Consider the following 21547-nt stretch of genomic DNA (forward strand, 5'->3'; position numbering starts at 1 on the left):
CAGATCTGTTTGGCCTGTATAGTGGTCCTTCTGTAGCTCAGTTGGTAGAGCATGGCGCTTGTAACGCCAGGGTAGTGGGTTCGATTCCCGGGACCACCCATACGTAGAATGTATGCACACATGACTGTAAGTCGCTTTGGATAAAAGCGTCTGCTAAATGGCATTTATTATTATTATATTATTATAGCCAACTGCTATGGTCCAATGTCATGTTTTGGAATGACAATGACCATAGGACAGCACAAACAGATGTAGGAACCAGGCTAAGACGTGTGTGTGTGTGTGTGTGTGTGTGTGTGTGTGTGTGTGTGTGTGTGTGTGTGTGTGTGTGTGTGTGTGTGTGTGTGTGTGTGTGTGTGTGTGTGTGTGTGTGTGTGTGTGTGTGTGTGTGTGTTACGTCTTGCTTTAAATGTCTATACACACAGACAATTGTGAACGTTTCACGTTTTTCAGATAGGCATGTTGAAGTATATATCTTGGTCAATGTCGTGCAGCTTTTGACAGGTTATTTCAGTATACCACTTTCATAGTGTGGGATGGTTTAAAGAATCCAAGGTCCAATAAGACTTTATTTGCTGGACATACGGTGCTTCCCAATGATCTCTCCTCCTTCCTGAGGTGTGCCCTTGTTCCCTTCTCTCCACACATTTAAAAGCACTGGATTGGTGTAGTTATTGGTTACATGGAGTTCTCATATACCAGTCATTTCAAGGGATGTGACCCAAGAGTCTAGATAAAAGTCTATTAAAAAAACACCCCTTAGTATTCTGACAGATGACTAAATGTTCCTATAAACAGGATCCTTTGAACTGCTTCAGGTCTTGGTGCTGCAGAAAATACTGATGTTATCACGGGTGGTGTTTTTCAATGCATCTGTTTGTGTTGAGAGAGAGAGAGAATTTGCCCATAAGGTGAGTTAATATGTGCTCCTACACACAGCCTGAGAATGTGTTTGTGTGTGCAATCTGTTTAGTCTAAGAATATCTTGCAGAGTTACTGTGCAAAGTAAGAAGGGAGCGCAAGAGACACACGGCGAGAGAAAAGAGGCTCAGAGAGAGGGAGCAGAATAGAGGAAGAGAGAGGGAGCAGAATAGAGGAAGAGAGAGGGAGCAGAATAGAGGAAGAGAGAGAAAGCAGCAAATAGTTCAGCTGCGGCTACTGAAGAGAAACGATAGAAAGACTGAAATCCAGAAAGAGAGAGAGAAATAAAGGAGGAAAAGTGCTTTGACTGCTTGAAGTCCCAGTGGCACACACCAGGACCTGAGGAGGAACGTGTCCCATGGACGGCAGCCGTCGGCTGAGGAGGCAGACGAGAAGGAGTGAAGAAGGGGGTGAGGAGAGCTCTCTCTCTTTCTCTCTCTGGAAAGAAGGGAGACTGGCCTTCACGACAACTGATCCTTTCTCCACCTCCGTCTGCTGAACTGAATCACAGGGAACGAAAGAGAAAGCCCCTCAGACACTCTCACACCCACACTAGTACACTAAGAATCCTTCTCCCCCATCCACACACACAGTTTTGACTGAGCCGTCATGGGGACAGTGAGCGAACTTTGTGCATCCAGTTTCCAAGCGTTCCTGCATCCTGCGGTGAAGGATCCGCCTCCTCCAGGTAGGATGGACTGCCTTGGGAACCAACTGTGTGGACTAGACAGCCTATTGGTCAACAGATGATTGATGGTTGTCTTGTTGTCTGCCTCTGTTAATGTATTCATGGTGTCGCCACAGTCAGCAGGATATGGGGAAATGTCATGTTCCACTTTGGTTGAATTTCACTATTGGGTGCCTTGGGTTTATTTTCATATTGTAGATAATGTACCTATGTAAATGAGAGTTGCTCTCCCTCTCTCTGAAATACTTGATCGATGTGATCATGTTACTATTTGATCAATGTTTTGTTCATGTGTCTCTTGGAGATGTGCAGTGTGATACTCTATGTTGCTTTCTGTGTTGTTCAGAAGGCTCAGTTAGTTTGCCTTTCAGTGTTGTTCAGAAGGATATGTTAGTTTGTCTTTCAGTGTTGTTCAGAAGGATATGTTAGCTTGTCTTTCAGTGTTGTTCAGAAGGATATGTTAGCTTGTCTTTCAGTGTTGTTCAGAAGGATATGTTAGTTTGTCTTTCAGTGTTGTTCAGAAGGATATGTTAGTCTGTCTTTCAGTGTTGTTCAGAAGGATATGTTAGTCTGTCTTTCAGTGTTGTTCAGAAGGATATGTTAGTTTGTCTTTCAGTGTTGTTCAGAAGGATATGTTAGTTTGTCTTTCAGTGTTGTTCAGAAGGATATGTTAGTCTGTCTTTCAGTGTTGTTCAGAAGGCTCAGTTAGTTTGCCTTTCAGTGTTGTTAAGAAGGATATGTTAGTTTGTCTTTCAGTGTTGTTAAGAAGGATATGTTAGTTTGTCTTTCAGTGTTGTTCAGAAGGATATGTTAGTCTGTCTTTCAGTGTTGTTCAGAAGGCTCAGTTAGTTTGCCTTTCAGTGTTGTTAAGAAGGATATGTTAGTTTGCCTTTCAGTGTTGTTAAGAAGGATATGTTAGTCTGTCTTTCAGTGTTGTTCAGAAGGATATGTTAGTTTGTCTTTCAGTGTTGTTCAGAAGGATATGTTAGTCTGTCTTTCAGTGTTGTTCAGAAGGATATGTTAGTCTGTCTTTCAGTGTTGTTCAGAAGGCTCAGTTAGTTTGTCTTTCAGTGTTGTTCAGAAGGATATGTTAGTTTGTCTTTCAGTGTTGTTCAGAAGGATATGTTAGTTTGCCTTTCAGTGTTGTTCAGAAGGATATGTTAGTCTGTCTTTCAGTGTTGTTCAGAAGGCTCAGTTAGTTTGCCTTTCAGTGTTGTTAAGAAGGATATGTTAGTTTGCCTTTCAGTGTTGTTAAGAAGGATATGTTAGTTTGTCTTTCAGTGTTGTTAAGAAGGATAAGTTAGTTTGTCTTTCAGTGTTGTTCAGAAGGATATGTTAGTTTGTCTTTCAGTGTTAAGAAGGATATGTTAGTTTGTCTTTCAGTGTTGTTCAGAAGGATATGTTAGTCTGTCTTTCAGTGTTGTTCAGAAGGATATGTTATTTTTTGTCTTTCAGTGTCCTTGACAAAATGTGTGTGTGTGTGTGTGTGTGTGTGTGTGTGTGTGTGTGTGTGTGTGTGTGTGTGTGTGTGTGTGTGTGTGTGTGTGTGTGTGTGTGTGTGTGTGTGTGTGTGTGTGTGTGTGTGTGTGTGTGTGTGTGTGTGTGTGTGTGTGAAGCATGAACACGTGGTTTCCCCAGAGGTAATAACAAACCACTGGGACAGAGATATCTGTAGCTAATGAGCTGGTTTCATTAGTGTTCAGTTTAAGACCTTTCTCCCTCTAAACAGAGCAGTAGTGGAGTGAGCCCAGCTAATGCCATTAGTGAGAGCACATGTAATCCCTGCAGCACCTACCCACACACACTGCCAGAGGAAATAGGCATACCTTCTGACAGTAAGCATCTCTGTAACTAGCTCACTAAATCTAGATCTCACACCATCAATACATGGACCCGTAAACAAATGCCTGTACAATCACAGAAACCTCCACTGGCTTCCATCCCAGCAGACACAATGACGTACAGTTTTAACACACCTCTGGCCTCTCTTCTTTTACTGGTCCTATATTCAGACAATAATAGGTTACTGTACCTTTAATTACTTTGGGCTTCTGTCTCTTTGTGGGCGTGGTTTCAAATCCCACTGCTGCCACCAAATGTTTAGAGTGTACAAAACAGGTTCTTGACCTTATTTCACTGGAAAATTGCTGTGTCCTCATAGACAAAGGGCAGTGCTGTAGTGTTAATTTAGGATCATCTCCTAAACCCAGATTACCAGGGTCCGTTGCTCCTCTATAATCTATCATCACAAACTAGTAGTTTGTAGCCTCTCCAGTGAATCAGTAATGGGTGACGGGGTTTGTTTATGCACGCCATCTGTCTCTCCAAACTTCAGATTTCATTCTCTTACTGTAAGCCTCAACAACACAGACGTATTAGAATGTGATGGTGCCAGAGTGATATTGTGAAAGGACAGTAGGGGTGGAGGGGCAGTAGGGGTGGAGGGGCAGTAGGGGTGGAGGGGCAGTAGGGGTGGAGGGGCAGTAGGGGCGGAGGGGCAGTAGGGGCGGAGGGGCAGTAGGGGCGGAGGGGCAGTAGGGGCGGAGGGGCAGTAGGGGCGGAGGGGCAGTAGGGGCAGTAGGGGTGGAGGGGCAGTAGGGGTGGAGGGGCAGTAGGGGTGGAGGGGCAGTAGGGGTGGAGGGGCAGTAGGGGCGTAGGGGCAGTAGGGGCGGAGGGGCAGTAGGGGCGTAGGGGCAGTAGGGGTGGAGGGGCAGTAGGGGCAGTAGGGGCAGTAGGGGTGGAGGGGCAGTAGGGGTGGAGGGGCAGTAGGGGCAGTAGGGGCAGTAGGGGTGGAGGGGCAGTAGGGGTGGAGGGGCAGTAGGGGCAGTAGGGGTGGAGGGGCAGTAGGGGTGGAGGGGCAGTAGGGGTGGAGGGGCAGTAGGGGCGGAGGGGCAGTAGGGGTGGAGGGGCAGTAGGGGCAGTAGGGGTGGAGGGGCAGTAGGGGTGGAGGGGCAGTAGGGGTGGAGGGGCAGTAGGGGTGGAGGGGCAGTAGGGGCAGTAGGGGCAGTAGGGGTGGAGGGGCAGTAGGGGGAGGGGCAGTAGGGGTGGAGGGGCAGTAGGGGTGGAGGGGCAGTAGGGGTGTAGGGGCAGTAGGGGTGGAGGGGCAGTAGGGGTGGAGGGGCAGTAGGGGTGGAGGGGCAGTAGGGGCAGTAGGGGCAGTAGGGGTGGAGGGGCAGTAGGGGCAGTAGGGGCAGTAGGGGTGGAGGGGCAGTAGGGGCAGTAGGGGTGGAGGGGCAGTAGGGGCAGTAGGGGTGGAGGGGCAGTAGGGGCAGTAGGGGTGGAGGGGCAGTAGGGGCAGTAGGGGTGGAGGGGCAGTAGGGGTGGAGGGGCAGTAGGGGCAGTAGGGGTGGAGGGGCAGTAGGGGTGGAGGGGCAGTAGGGGCGGAGGGGCAGTAGGGGCGGAGGGGCAGTAGGGGCGGAGGGGCAGTAGGGGCAGTAGGGGCGGAGGGGCAGTAGGGGTGGAGGGGCAGTAGGGGTGGAGGGACAAGTCATGTGTTGTTATTCCATCACCTTGAGAGCAAGTGCCTCAGGGGAATTAGTTGTCCTGGGGATAATCATTTGGGACTGTTTGCTAGCTTTTTGACATTTTAGTCGTTAACAGACACTCTTATCCAGGGAGATTTATTTACAGGTGCAATTAGGGTTAAGAGCCTTGCTCAAGGGCACGTCAACAGATTTTTCACCTAGTCGGCTTGGGGATTCGAACCAGCAACCATTCGGTTACTGGCCTGACACTCTTAACCTCTAGGCTACCCGTGGCTGTGTGGGAGAGTGTTGTGTTGACATCACTCAAGGCAAGGGCTTTGTTCTTCAATGTGCCCCTTCGCAGCTGATAGCGTGCAGCAGACCAGGGTGGTTACAGTGGGGAAGTGATGCTGATTGTGATGTTGAAATACCTTGAGTCAGCGCTGGTGGCTATGTGTGCAGAGAGAGAAGAGACTCTTTAGGACAGGGGACAGTGGGGACGTCTGAACTAGATTTTCCTGGAACTAAGACAGCTGTGACCACGGTAACAATCGTAGTTGTCACGACAACATGTGCAGCGGGCAAAAATAGTTGAATTGATTTCACATTCATGTCCTAATAACATCATAATAATGTTATTTCAACCAGTTTAACTGTGATGATGTTATTTCAACCAGTTTTGCCCAGGTGGCCTGAGGACCTGGTTGTACCATGGGGCAGAATGGGCAATGTTAGGATATTAGGTCTGTTGTTAGGTTTCAGTCAGTTACATCATGGCAGCAAGCTGATCTCTTATCCCACATTTCTTCAAACTGGGCTGAATCATCATTGCTCATTGGGTTGGACTTGTGCTCTGCACAGGTCATCACCAGCCTGATTCAGCTTATCAACCAGCTAGGGTTGGAGCAAAAACCTATACAGGAGGGTATCTCTCCAGGAACAGGGTTGGAGAGCCCTGATTTCACCCATGCGATGATTCATAGTCACAACCATTTCCATGTTAGTGCACCAGATAGTCCGTACATTTCACTGTTCATTTGTCAGACAGCGCATGGTTCAGGTCTCTGGTGTTTTTCCCTTCTACTTGAGACAGTGAATTTCAAAGGCATGTATGATATCATATGACTGATCCTTCATTAGTGGAAGGATCATCAGGACGATGAGGGACTGATTCTTAATTAGAGGAAGGATCATCAGGACGATGAGGGACTGATTGTTAATTAGAGGAAGGATCATCAGGACGATGAAAGACTGATTGTTAATTAGAGGAAGGATCATCAGGACGATGAAAGACTGATTCTTAATTAGAGGAAGGATCATCAGGACGATGAGGGACTGATTGTTAATTAGAGGAAGGATCAACAGGACGATGAAAGACTGATTGTTAATTAGAGGAAGGGTCATCAGGACGATGAAAGACTGATTGTTAATTAGAGGAAGGATCATCAGGACGATGAAAGACTGATTCTTAATTAGAGGAAGGATCATCAGGACGATGAAAGACTGATTGTTAATTAGAGGAAGGATCATCAGGACGATGAAAGACTGATTCTTAATTAGAGGAAGGATCATCAGGACGATGAAAGACTGATTGTTAATTAGAGGAAGGATCATCAGGACGATGAAAGACTGATTCTTAATTAGAGGAAGGATCATCAGGACGATGAAAGACTGATTGTTAATTAGAGGAAGGATCATCAGGACGATGAAAGACTGATTGTTAATTAGAGGAAGGATCATCAGGACGATGAAAGACTGATTGTTAATTAGAGGAAGGATCATCAGGACGATGAAAGACTGATTGTTAATTAGAGGAAGGATCATCAGGACGATGAGGGACTGATTCTTAATTAGAGGAAGGATCATCAGGACGATGAAAGACTGATTCTTAATTAGAGGAAGGATCATCAGGACGATGAGGGACTGATTGTTAATTAGAGGAAGGATCATCAGGACGATGAAAGACTGATTGTTAATTAGAGGAAGGATCAACAGGACGATGAAAGACTGATTGTTAATTAGTGGAAGGATCATCAGGACGATGAAAGACTGATTCTTAATTAGAGGAAGGATCATCAGGACGATGAAAGACTGATTGTTAATTAGAGGAAGGATCATCAGGACGATGAAAGACTGATTGTTAATTAGAGGAAGGATCATCAGGACGATGAAAGACTGATTGTTAATTAGAGGAAGGATCATCAGGACGATGAAAGACTGATTCTTAATTAGAGGAAGGATCATCAGGACGATGAGGGACTGATTCTTAATTAGAGGAAGGATCATCAGGACGATGAGGGACTGATTCTTAATTAGAGGAAGGATCATCAGGACGATGAAAGACTGATTGTTAATTAGAGGAAGGGTCATCAGGACGATGAAAGACTGATTGTTAATTAGAGGAAGGATCATCAGGACGATGAAAGACTGATTGTTAATTAGAGGAAGGATCATCAGGACGATGATAGACTGATTCTTAATTAGAGAAAGGATCATCAGGACGATGAAAGACTGATTGTTAATTAGAGGAAGGATCATCAGGACGATGAAAGACTGATTGTTAATTAGAGGAAGGATCATCAGGACGATGATAGACTGATTCTTAATTAGAGAAAGGATCATCAGGACGATGAAAGACTGATTGTTAATTAGAGGAAGGATCATCAGGACGATGAAAGACTGATTGTTAATTAGAGGAAGGATCATCAGGACGATGAAAGACTGATTGTTAATTAGAGGAAGGATCATCAGGACGATGAGGACTGATTCTTAATTAGAGGAAGGATCATCAGGACGATGAAAGACTGATTGTTAATTAGAGGAAGGATCATCAGGATGACGAGGGACCCATCCTAGAATTGTGGGGGGCTTGGGGATAATTAGGAGATTCATCTCGGGGCAATTAAAAGTCTCTGTCTACATTCCAAATGCACCTTATTCTCTATGTAGTGCACTACCCATAGCACGCTGGTCAAAGTATTGCACTATGTAGGGAATAGGGTGCCATTTGGGCCTCTGTGGCTGTCTTGTCTGAGGCTCAGAGGCAGGTGTTTGACTCTAATAGCTCCTCTGTGGCTGTCTTGTCTGAGGCTCAGAGGCAGGTGTTTGACTCTAATAGCTCCTCTGTGGCTGTCTTGTCTGAGGCTCAGAGGCAGGTGTTTGACTCTAATAGCTCCTCTGTGGCTGTCTTGTCTGAGGCTCAGAGGCAGGTGTTTGACTCTAATAGCTCCTCTGTGGCTGTCTTGTCTGAGGCTCAGAGGCAGGTGTTTGACTCTGATTAATAGCTCCTCTGTGGCTGTCTTGTCTGAGGCTCAGAGGCAGGTGTTTGACTCTAATAGCTCCTCTGTGGCTGTCTTGTCTGAGGCTCAGAGGCAGGTGTTTGACTCTAATAGCTCCTCTGTGGCTGTCTTGTCTGAGGCTCAGAGGCAGGTGTTTGACTCTAATAGCTCCTCTGGGCTGTCTTGTCTGAGGCTCATTGTCTTGTCTGAGGCTCAGAGGCAGGTGTTTGACTCTAATAGCTCCTCTGTGGCTGTCTTGTCTGAGGCTCAGAGGCAGGTGTTTGACTCTAATAGCTCCTCTTCCGCTAGACGTTTGACATGGAAGTTGGTCCTCTGGGATCAAAGCCAAGCCGGGGGCAGCTGTGGAGAAGGAGATGTGGTTGCTGCTCTGGGTGCACAGAAACGTGTATGTCAGCAGTATGCATTGTGTTAAACTAGACTAGGAAATGTGCTTTAATCAGCCAGACAGTGGGCAACAACATCTCCAGCAGAAAGGCCCAGTATAAAGGATGTTAGCAGCTGGCTGCATGATACTTTATGATTGTAATTATAGGTATATGATGATTATAATCATTCCTCCATGAAGGCCCTATGATGATTAGAATCATATATTTGATTCCTCCATGAAGGCCCTATGATGATTAGAATCATATATTTGATTCCTCCATGAAGGCCCTATGATGATTAGAATCATATATTTGATTCCTCCATGAAGGCCCTAAGATGATTAGAATCATATATTTGATTCCTCCATGAAGGCCCTAAGATGATTAGAATCATATATTTGATTCCTCCATGAAGGCCCTATGATGATTAGAATCATATATTTGATTCCTCCATGAAGGCCCTATGATGATTAGAATCATATATTTGATTCCTCCATGAAGGCCCTATGATGATTAGAATCATATATTTGATTCCTCCATGAAGGCCCTATGATGATTAGAATCATATATTTGATTCCTCCATGAAGGCCCTATGATGATTAGAATCATATATTTGATTCCTCCATGAAGGCCCTATGATGATTAGAATCATATATTTGATTCCTCCATGAAGGCCCTATGATGATTAGAATCATATATTTGATTCCTCCATGAAGGCCCTAAGATGATTAGCATCCTAACTACTGCCTGTCTTGTATAGGTTGGTTTTGGACTGGCTCCAAGTATATGTTGGTTCTGCAATTCATCAATGGTTCATCAATGGTTCATCAATGGTTCATCAATGTACACAGTGCAGGTCCAGGCACCTGTGCACTGCAGTGACAGAAAGACCAGGTCTACTGAAATAAACACAGTTTGGATGTATTTTAGTGACATTTTCCACCTCAGCTTCTGTAGTTGGTAAAAGTAAGGAATCCGATGCTGGTAATGTAGAGAAGTGAATCTATCTAATGCTGAGCCAGACAGAGACACCAGACTGTCTGTCAGACACTTCAAAGAGACTTGAATGTGGGAATCCAAACAGAAGCTCAAAGAATGTACAAAGCTCTGGCTTTTCAAAAGTACTGCCTGCCTGCCTGCCTGCCTGCCTGCCTGCCTGCCTGCCTGCCTGCCTGCCTGCCTGCCTGCCTGCCTGCCTGCCTGCCTGCCTGCCTGCCTGCCTGCCTGCCTGCCTGCCTGCCTGCCTGCCTGCCGTTTCTCTCTGTGTGTGGAATGAAAGGAGATGAGCACACAGAGGCTGGGTGTAAATACCTCCTTCCTAACAGAGGTAAAGAGAAGGAAATTGGCCCAGCGTTTAAACATATGAGTCCTCTTTAGCCTGATACATTGCTTTCATGTCTATCACTCAGACTGGTAACGTTACCTATAGAGTAGTCATGTCTATCACTCAGACTGGTAACGTTACCTATAGAGTAGTCATGTCTATCACTCAGACTGGTAACATTACCTATAGAGTAGTCATGTCTATCACTCAGACTGGTAACATTACCTATAGAGTAGTCATGTCTATCACTCAGACTGGTAACGTTACCTATAGAGTAGTCATGTCTATTACTCAGACTGGTAACGTTACCTATAGAGTAGTCATGTCTATCACTCAGACTGGTAACGTTACCTATAGAGTAGTCATGTCTATCACTCAGACTGGTAACGTTACCTATAGAGTAGTCATGTCTATCACTCAGACTGGTAACGTTACCTATAGAGTAGTCATGTCTATCACTCAGACTGGTAACGTTACCTATCAGACTGGTAACGTTACCTATAGAGTAGTCATGTCTATCACTCAGACTGGTAACATTACCTATAGAGTAGTCATGTCTATCACTCAGACATGACTGGTAACGTTACCTATAGAGTAGTCATGTCTATCACTCAGACTGGTAACGTTACCTATAGAGTAGTCATGTCTATCACTCAGACTGGTAACGTTACCTATAGAGTAGTCATGTCTATCACTCAGACTGGTAACGTTACCTATAGAGTAGTCATGTCTATCACTCAGACTGGTAACGTTACCTATAGATTAGTCATGTCTATCACTCAGACTGGTAACGTTACCTATAGAGTAGTCATGTCTATCACTCAGACTGGTAACGTTACCTATAGAGTAGTCATGTCTATTACTCAGACTGGTAACGTTACCTATAGAGTAGTCATGTCTATCACTCAGACTGGTAATGTTACCTATAGAGTAGTCATGTCTATCACTCAGACTGGTAACGTTACCTATAGAGTAGTCATGTCTATCACTTAGACTGGTAACGTTACCTATAGAGTAGTCATGTCTATCACTCAGACTGGTAACGTTACCTATAGATTAGTCATGTCTATCACTCAGACTGGTAACGTTACCTATAGAGTAGTCATGTCTATCACTCAGACTGGTAACGTTACCTATAGAGTAGTCATGTCTATCACTCAGACTGGTAACGTTACCTATAGAGTAGTCATGTCTATCACTCAGACTGGTAACGTTACCTATAGAGTAGTCATGTCTATCACTCAGACTGGTAACGTTACCTATAGAGTAGTCATGTCTATCACTCAGACTGGTAACGTTACCTATAGAGTAGTCATGTCTATCACTCAGACTGGTAACGTTACCTATAGAGCAGTCATGTCTATCACTCAGACTGGTAACGTTACCTATAGAGCAGTCATGTCTATCACTCAGACTGGTAACGTTACCTATAGAGTAGTCATGTCTATCACTCAGACTGGTAACATTACCTATAGAGTAGTCATGTCTATCACTCAGACTGGTAACATTACCTATAGAGTAGTCATGTCTGTCACTCAGACTGGTAACATTACCTATAGAATAGTCATGTCTATCACTCAGACTGGTAACATTACCTATAGAGTAGTCATGTCTATCACTCAGACTGGTAACATTACCTATAGAGTAGTCATGTCTATCACTCAGACTGGTAACATTACCTATAGAGTAGTCATGTCTATCACTCAGACTGGTAACATTACCTATAGAGTAGTCATGTCTATCACTCAGACTGGTAACATTACCTATAGAGTAGTCATGTCTATCACTCAGACTGGTAACGTTACCTATGTGTAGAATGTCTTGTCCCAGGCTGGGCTCCAGCAGCACCCGTCTAGTCAGGAGGCCTGTATTTCACACACCCTTCTGCATCCCAAATGGCACTCTATATTCCCTATTTAGTGAACTACTTATGACCCATAGAGCTCTGGTCAAAAGTAGTGCACTATATAAGGCCTATGTAGGGAATAGGGTTCCATTTGAAAATCAGCCAAGGGCTGTCATCAGTCACACTCTGGAGCCCTTGAGAGCCCTGATGGATCCTTCAGGACACATACTAATGTGTGTGTGTGTTAACATTTCTGAATGTGTGTTCATGTGTTTATGAGTGGGCCGCAGTACAGTGTTTTGACATCTACCATAGACCACACTGCTCCAGGCTCCTAATAAGAACAGCACAGGACTCATTATCTTGCAATAATACTCTAAATAATACCACACTCCTCACCATGAACCATAGCATCAATGGATAATCATAACATCTGGCTGAAATGGCATCACTTCAACGGTGGGACTGGGGGAATACTGGTTCAGCTCAATGATTCTTGAGTTACTTCATTAGCATACTGAGCTTTCTACTGTATGTATAGTATAGGATATGTGCTTGTGATGCATAAAGTCTAGTTTGTCACAACACACATGTGCATGCTTACACACACACACACACACACACACACACACACACACACACACACACATACACATACACATACACATACACATACACACACACACACACACACACACACACACATACACATACACATACACATACACATACACATACACATACACATACACACACACACACTTCAGTCCCATTCAAAATCCCAAATCCAACTTCTGGTCCCCACAAGTATAGTTAAACACGTCCACACACTCAGGCCTGCCTCTGCCTGGGCATTCATTCCAGGTTAATATCTCTGTCTATGTTGCATTCAGCTGATACACCCCAGACTCGTCTCTCTATGACATCACCAGCACCCAACAAAGGATAGTGCAGTGCCTGATGGGAAAATAAATAAACGTTTAGAAAATAAAACAGTATGAGGCAATTAGGTAAACGACTGCATATTCTCCCTGGGGACTGTCTCTATAGTTGTATTAATGTGCCATCTTTCATCATAATTTGTGCTACTCTTGCATGAGGTAATATCTTTATTTTCCCATTATGTTGGCCTGGGAAACTGTAATACATACAAATGTCCTGAAGAGGTCAGTCTTACCATTTGGGATGTTTGGGCAAAGTTAAAAGAGCTGAGTGTTTTTAGTGGGTTTAAAGTTAATGTCATGTAGACTCCCTCTCCAGCCTCTAGGACATCAGGCTGCTGATTATCCCACACACCTGTCATCATTGTCATGGGCAGCAGCGTCTCATGACACTCACCTGGACTCCATCACCTCCTTGATTATCTTCCCTATATCTGTCAGTCACCTGGACTCCATCACCTCCTTGATTATATTCCCTATATCTGTCACTCACCTGGACTCCATCACCTCCTTGATTATCTTCCCTATATCTGTCACTCACCTGGACTCCATCACCTCCTTGATTATCTTCCCTATATCTGTCACTCACCTGGACTCCATCACCTCCTTGATTATCTTCCCTATATCTGTCACTCACCTGGACTCCATCACCTCCTTGATTATCTTCCCTATATCTGTCACTCACCTGGACTCCATCACCTCCTTGATTATCTTCCCTATATCTGTCACTCACCTGGACTCCATCACCTCCTTGATTATCTTCTCTATATCTGTCACTCACCTGGACTCCATCACCTCCTTGATTATCTTCCCTATATCTGTCACTCACCTGGACTCCATCACCTCCTTGATTATCTTCCCTATATCTGTCACTCACCTGGACTCCATCACCTCCTTGATTATCTTCCCTATATCTGTCACTCACCTGGACTCCATCACCTCCTTGATTATCTTCCCTATATCTGTCACTCCCTGGACTCCATCACCTCCTTGATTATCTTCCCTATATCTGTCCCTCCCATTGGTTCTTTCCTCAGCTGTTTTTGACTCTGTTTTCATGTCGGTGTTTGTGTGTTTGTTTATTTATTAAAACAATCACTCCCTGAACTTGCTTCCTGACTCTCAGCAAACTCGTAACAGTTAACCCATTTTAGTGTGTCAATATGCTCTATAAGCCTCGTTCAGATTGGTCCAGTGCTACTGCCAACTCCTTGGCACCTTGGGCTTGTGTCACACTCAATCACAATGTCCCAAGCCATTATACAATGTGTCCTTGTGAACCACACTGTACTCTGCACACTAACCCTTGTGATTTCGGAGGATTTGCAACAGGTCCCGGGCTCATTGTCAGAGTATATACATTTATCACCATGGATACTTCATTTCCACACCACCTCAGCTGCATGAGAAAATACTATGGTTGTGTCCCAAAAATGGCACCCTATTCCCTATATAGTGCACTACTTTAGACCAGAGCCCTATTCCCTAGATAGTGCACTACTTTAGACCAGAGCCCTATTCCCTATATAGTGCACTACTTTAGACCAGAGCCCTATTCCCTATATAGTGCACTACTTTAGACCAGAGCCCTATTCCCTATATAGTGCACTACTTTAGACCAGAGCCCTATTCCCTAGATAGTGCACTACTTTAGACCAGAGCCCTATTCCCTAGATAGTGCACTACTTTAGACCAGAGCCCTATTCCCTATATAGTGTACTACTTTAGACCAGAGCCCTATTCCCTATATTATAATAATAATAATAATAATATATGCCATTTAGCAGACGCTTTTATCCAAAGCCACTTACAGTCATATAGTGCACTACTTTAGACCAGAGCCCTATTCCCTAGATAGTGCACTACTTTAGACCAGAGCCCTATTCCCTAGATAGTGCACTACTTTAGACCAGAGCCCTATTCCCTATATAGTGCACTACTTTAGACCAGAGCCCTATTCCCTATATAGTGCACTACTTTAGACCAGAGCCCTATTCCCTATATAGTGCACTACTTTAGACCAGAGCCCTATTCCCTATATAGTGCACTACTTTAGACCAGAGCCCTATTCCCTATATAGTGCACTACTTTAGACCAGAGCCCTATTCCCTATATAGTGCACTACTTTAGACCAGAGCCCTATTCCCTATATAGTGCACTACTTTAGACCAGAGCCCTATTCCCTAGATAGTGCACTACTTTAGACCAGAGCCCTATTCCCTATATAGTGCACTACTTTAGACCAGAGCCCTATTCCCTATATAGTGCACTACTTTAGACCAGAGCCCTATTCCCTATATAGTGCACTACTTTAGACCAGAGCCCTATTCCCTAGATAGTGCACTACTTTAGACCAGAGCCCTATTCCCTATATAGTGCACTACTTTAGACCAGAGCCCTATTCCCTATATAGTGCACTACTTTAGACCAGAGCCCTATTCCCTATATAGTGCACTACTTTAGACCAGAGCCCTATTCCCTAGATAGTGCACTACTTTAGACCAGAGCCCTATTCCCTATATAGTGCACTACTTTAGACCAGAGCCCTATTCCCTATATAGTGCACTACTTTAGACCAGAGCCCTATTCCCTAGATAGTGCACTACTTTAGACCAGAGCCCTATTCCCTATATAGTGCACTACTTTAGACCAGAGCCCTATTCCCTATATAGTGCACTACTTTAGACCAGAGCCCTATTCCCTATATAGTGCACTACTTTAGACCAGAGCCCTATTCCCTAGATAGTGCACTACTTTAGACCAGAGCCCTATTCCCTAGATAGTGCACTACTTTAGACCAGAGCCCTATTCCCTATATAGTGCACTACTTTAGACCAGAGCCCTATTCCCTATATAGTAAGCTACTTTAGACCAGAGCCCTATTCCCTATATAGTGCACTACTTTAGACCAGAGCCCTATTCCCTATATAGTGCACTACTTTAGACCAGAGCCCTATTCCCTATATAGTAAGCTACTTTAGACCAGAGCCCTATTCCTAGATAGTGCACTACTTTAGACCAGAGCCCTATTCCCTATATAGTGCACTACTTTAGACCAGAGCCCTATTCCCTATATAGTGCACTACTTTAGACCAGAGCCCTATTCCCTATATAGTGCACTACTTTAGACCAGAGCCCTATTCCCTATATAGTGCACTACTTTTTCCAGAGCCCTATTCCCTATATAGTGACACTTTAGACCAGAGCCCTATTCCCTATATAGTAAGCTACTTTAGACCAGAGCCCTATTCCCTAGATAGTGCACTACTTTAGACAAGAGCCCTATTCCCTATATAGTAAGCTACTTTAGACCAGAGCCCTATTCCCTATATAGTGCACTACTTTAGACCAGAGCCCTATTCCCTATATAGTGCACTACTTTAGACCAGAGCCCTATTCCCTAGATAGTGAGAGCTACTTTAGACCAGAGCCCTATTCCCTAGATAGTGCACTACTTTAGACCAGAGCCCTATTCCCTAGATAGTGCACTACTTTAGACCAGAGCCCTATTCCCTATATAGTGCACTACTTTAGACCAGAGCCCTATTCCCTATATAGTGCACTACTTTAGACCAGAGCCCTATTCCCTAGATAGTAAGCTACTTTAGACCAGAGCCCTATTCCCTATATAGTGCACTACTTTAGACCAGAGCCCTATTCCCTAGATAGTGCACTACTTTAGACCAGAGCCCTATTCCCTATATAGTGCACTACTTTAGACCAGAGCCCTATTCCCTAGATAGTGCACTACTTTAGACCAGAGCCCTATTCCCTATATAGTGCACTACTTTAGACCAGAGCCCTATTCCCTAGATAGTGCACTACTTTAGACCAGAGCCCTATTCCCTAGATAGTGCACTACTTTAGACCAGAGCCCTATTCCCTAGATAGTGCACTACTTTAGACCAGAGCCCTATTCCCGATGCGGGACATAATGTAAATGTCAGAGAGCGGCCTTGCTCCGGTTGAAGCCAGGGTGTTGAGTCCTGAGGCCTGCCTCACTATGGGCATGACACCTCCAGTACAATCACACAGGGCATGATGATTATTTTAACCAGTTAAATATAGGTCTGCTTGTTCTGACCAGATAAAGGGCTGATGATGTTTTTACCAGTTGAATCAGGCGTGCTTGTACAGTGGAACTAGCTGAGGACAATGGGGGGGTACTTAAGGAGAGGTTTGGGTTCATTCCCTTTCTTCCTCGAACATCCATACACGTACCATGTGATGTGGGTTTTCTCATGATGCTCAGCTCAGTTAGTCAGTGAGCACTGTATGTCCACACAGACAGAGATCGTTCAGATAGGGCAGGCTTATGAGGCCTGTTATATTAGGAGTTAAGACAGACCTGCACAGTGCCTCTCTCTAGTCTAACATGAGAATAATGGTCTGCACGGTGCCTCTCTCTAGTCTAACATGAGAATAATGGTCTGCACGGTGCCTCTCTCTAGTCTAACATGAGAATAATGGCCTGCACAGTGCCTCTCTCTAGTATAACATGAGAATAATGGCCTGCACAGTGCCTCTCTCTAGTATAACATGAGAATAATGGTCTGCACGGTGCCTCTCTCTAGTCTAACATGAGAATAATGGTCTGCACGGTGCCTCTCTCTAGTATAACATGAGAATAATGGCCTGCACAATGCCTCTCTCTAGTATAACATGAGAATAATGGCCTGCACAGTGCCTCTCTCTAGTCTAACATGAGAATAATGGTCTGCACGGTGCCTCTCTCTAGTCTAACATGAGAATAATGGCCTGCCCGTTGGCTCAGCCGCCTTAGTCCCACTAAGCCCTGTAATCCACTGGCCTGATACACATTTCATCCTCAAATGCGTTTTCACAATGTGATATTGTGAATGTGTGTAACACTGTCTGTATTGATGAGGCTAATGTGCAGTAGCAGCAGTAGTAGCCTATGTCCAAGTGAATGTGTATCTCTGGGAGTTGTCCACTGTTGTCGTGTATAGGGCTGTGTTTAAATGTATTACCCTGTATTTTATGGGGTTTTATATCCAGCTGTTTAGCTACGGAACACTATATATTATGTCTAAGAACTTTAGTAGATATGAGCCTTCAGAAATTCTTCCCAAATATTTCATAACTTTACTGGCCAACATCTACTGTCACATTCCAAGAATACCAGGATGCAACACACACACACACACACACACACACACACACACACACACACACACACACACACACACACACACACACACACACACACACACACACACACACACACACACACACACACACACACACACACACACACACACACACACACACACACACACACACACACACACACACACACACACACACACAACAGCATACCAGCAGACATGGCCTTGATGTTGGAACAATACAAGGAAAAATAACATTCAACAAATAGCCATGTTTCCATCTGTCCAGTTGTGAAAACAAACTAGAGTGAAACAGTGTGAAAGTTGAATGTGTTTGTGAAGTTTTCCTTTGTTCAGTGTTAGTCTTTATAGTGTTTGTGAAGTTTTCCTTTGTTCAGTGTAACAGTGTTAGTCTTTATAGTGTTTGAGGTTTTCCTTTGTTCAGTGTAACAGTGTTAGTCTTTATAGTGTTTGTGAAGTTTTCCTTTGTTCAGTGTAACAGTGTTAGTCTTTATAGTGTTTGTGAAGTTTTCCTTTGTTCAGTGTAACAGTGTTAGTCTTCATAGTGTTTGTGAAGTTTTCCTTTGTTCAGTGTTAGTCTTTATAGTGTTTGTGAGGTTTTCCTTTGTTCAGTGTAACAGTGTGAGTCTTTATAGTGTTTGTGAAGTTTTCCTTTGTTCAGTGTAACAGTGTTAGTCTTTATAGTGTTTGTTAAGTTTTCCTTTGTTCAATGTAACAGTGTTAGTCTTCATAGTGTTTGTGAAGTTTTCCTTTGTTCAGTGTAACAGTGTTAGTCTTTATAGTGTTTGTTAAGTTTTCCTTTGTTCAGTGTAACAGTGTTAGTCTTTATAGTGTTTGTGAGGTTTTCCTTTGTTCAGTGTAACAGTGTTAGTCTTTATAGTGTTTGTGAAGTTTTCCTTTGTTCAGTGTAACAGTGTTAGTCTTTATAGTGTTTGTGAAGTTTTCCTTTGTTCAGTGTAACAGTGTTAGTCTTTATAGTGTTTGTTAAGTTTTCCTTTGTTCAGTGTAACAGTGTTAGTCTTCATAGTGTTTGTGAAGTTTTCCTTTGTTCAGTGTTAGTCTTTATAGTGTTTGTGAGGTTTTCCTTTGTTCAGTGTAACAGTGTTAGTCTTTATAGTGTTTGTGAAGTTTTCCTTTGTTCAGTGTAACAGTGTTAGTCTTTATAGTGTTTGTGAGGTTTTCCTTTGTTCAGTGTAACAGTGTTAGTCTTTATAGTGTTTGTGAAGTTTTCCTTTGTTCAGTGTAACAGTGTTAGTCTTTATAGTGTTTGTGAGGTTTTCCTTTGTTCAGTGTAACAGTGTTAGTCTTTATAGTGTTTGTGAGGTTTTCCTTTGTTCAGTGTAACAGTGTTAGTCTTTATAGTGTTTGTGAAGTTTTCCTTTGTTCAGTGTTAGTCTTTATAGTGTTTGTGAGGTTTTCCTTTGTTCAGTGTAACAGTGTTAGTCTTTATAGTGTTTGTGAGGTTTCCCTTTGTTCAGTGTAACAGTGTTAGTCTTTATAGTGTTTGTGAGGTTTTTAGTCCTTTGTTCAGTGTAACAGTGTGAGTCTTTATAGTGTTTGTGAGGTTTTCCTTTGTTCAGTGTAACAGTGTTAGTCTTTATAGTGTTTGTGAAGTTTTCCTTTGTTCAGTGTTAGTCTTTATAGTGTTTGTGAGGTTTCCCTTTGTTCAGTGTAACAGTGTGAGTCTTTATAGTGTTTGTGAGGTTTTCCTTTGTTCAGTGTAACAGTGTTAGTCTTTATAGTGTTTGTGAGGTTTTCCTTTGTTCAGTGTAACAGTGTTAGTCTTTATAGTGTTTGTGAGGTTTTCCTTTGTTCAGTGTAACAGTGTTAGTCTTTATAGTGTTTGTGAAGTTTTCCTTTGTTCAGTGTTAGTCTTTATAGTGTTTGTGAGGTTTTCCTTTGTTCAGTGTAACAGTGTTAGTCTTTATAGTGTTTGTGAGGTTTCCCTTTGTTCAGTGTAACAGTGTTAGTCTTTATAGTGTTTGTGAGGTTTTCCTTTGTTCAGTGTAACAGTGTTAGTCTTTATAGTGTTTGTGAAGTTTTCCTTTGTTCAGTGTTAGTCTTTATAGTGTTTGTGAGGTTTTCCTTTGTTCAGTGTAACAGTGTTAGTCTTTATAGTGTTTGTGAAGTTTCCTTTGTTCAGTGTAACAGTGTTAGTCTTTATAGTGTTTGTGAAGTTTTCCTTTGTTCAGTTCAGTGTTAATAGTGTTTGTGAAGTTTTCAGTGTTAGTCTTTATAGTGTTTGTGAAGTTTTCCTTTGTTCAGTGTAACAGTGTGAGTCTTTATAGTGTTTGAGGTTTTCCTTTGTTCAGTGTGAGTCTTTATAGTGTTTGAGGTTTTCCTTTGTTCAGTGTGAGTCTTTATAGTGTTTGTGAAGTTTTCCTTTGTTCAGTGTTAGTCTTTATAGTGTTTGTGAGGTTTTCCTTTGTTCAGTGTAACAGTGTTAGTCTTTATAGTGTTTGTGAAGTTTTCCTTTGTTCAGTGTAACAGTGTGAGTCTTTATAGTGTTTGTGAAGTTTTCCTTTGTTCAGTGTAACAGTGTTAGTCTTTATAGTGTTTGTGAAGTTTTCCTTTGTTCAGTGTAACAGTGGGAGTCTTTATAGTGTTTGAGGTTTTCCTTTGTTCAGTGTGAGTCTTTATAGTGTTTGTGAGGTTTTCCTTTGTTCAGTGTAACAGTGTTAGTCTTTATAGTGTTTGAAGTTTTCCTTTGTTCAGTGTAACAGTGTTAGTCTTTATAGTGTTTGTGAGGTTTCCCATTGTTCAGTGTAACAGTGTTAGTCTTTATAGTGTTTGTGAAGTTTTCCTTTGTTCAGTGTAACAGTGTTAGTCTTTATAGTGTTTGAGGTTTTCCTTTGTTCAGTGTAACAGTGTTAGTCTTTATAGTGTTTGTGAAGTTTTCCTTTGTTCAGTGTTAGTCTTTATAGTGTTTGAGGTTTTCCTTTGTTCAGTGTGAGTCTTTATAGTGTTTGTGAAGTTTTCCTTTGTTCAGTGTAACAGTGTGAGTCTTTATAGTGTTTGAGGTTTTCCTTTGTTCAGTGTGAGTCTTTATAGTGTTTGTGAAGTTTTCCTTTGTTCAGTGTAACAGTGTGAGTCTTTATAGTGTTTGAGGTTTTCCTTTGTTCAGTGTGAGTCTTTATAGTGTTTGTGAAGTTTTCCTTTGTTCAGTGTAACAGTGTTAGTCTTTATAGTGTTTGTGAAGTTTTCCTTTGTTCAGTGTAACAGTGTGAGTCTTTATAGTGTTTGAAGTTTTCCTTTGTTCAGTGTAACAGTGTTAGTCTTTATAGTGTTTGAGGTTTTCCTTTGTTCAGTGTAACAGTGTTAGTCTTTATAGTGTTTGTGAAGTTTTCCTTTGTTCAGTGTTAGTCTTTATAGTGTTTGTGAAGTTTTCCTTTGTTCAGTGTAACAGTGTGAGTCTTTATAGTGTTTGTGAAGTTTTCCTTTGTTCAGTGTTAGTCTTTATAGTGTTTGAAGTTTCCCATTGTTCAGTGTAACAATGTTAGTCTTTATAGAGTGAACTGGAACACACTGACTGCCATATTCAACTAATGA

General features: G+C 43.0%; 1 protein-coding gene across 1 annotated transcript in view; it reads left to right on the forward strand.

The window, feature by feature from the left end:
- The first annotated feature begins 1085 nt into the window (after positions 1 to 1085).
- The window catches only part of cyth1a (cytohesin 1a), a 110420-nt gene continuing 89958 nt past the window's right edge, over positions 1086 to 21547 (forward strand). Inside the window, 1 exon segment of the mRNA XM_046335410.1 lies at positions 1086 to 1609. Coding sequence (XP_046191366.1) covers positions 1531 to 1609 — 79 coding nt within the window. The 5' untranslated portion in view covers positions 1086 to 1530.

Source organism: Oncorhynchus gorbuscha, unplaced genomic scaffold (assembly GCF_021184085.1).
Source record: "Oncorhynchus gorbuscha isolate QuinsamMale2020 ecotype Even-year unplaced genomic scaffold, OgorEven_v1.0 Un_scaffold_744, whole genome shotgun sequence".
Lineage (NCBI taxonomy): Eukaryota > Metazoa > Chordata > Actinopteri > Salmoniformes > Salmonidae > Oncorhynchus > Oncorhynchus gorbuscha.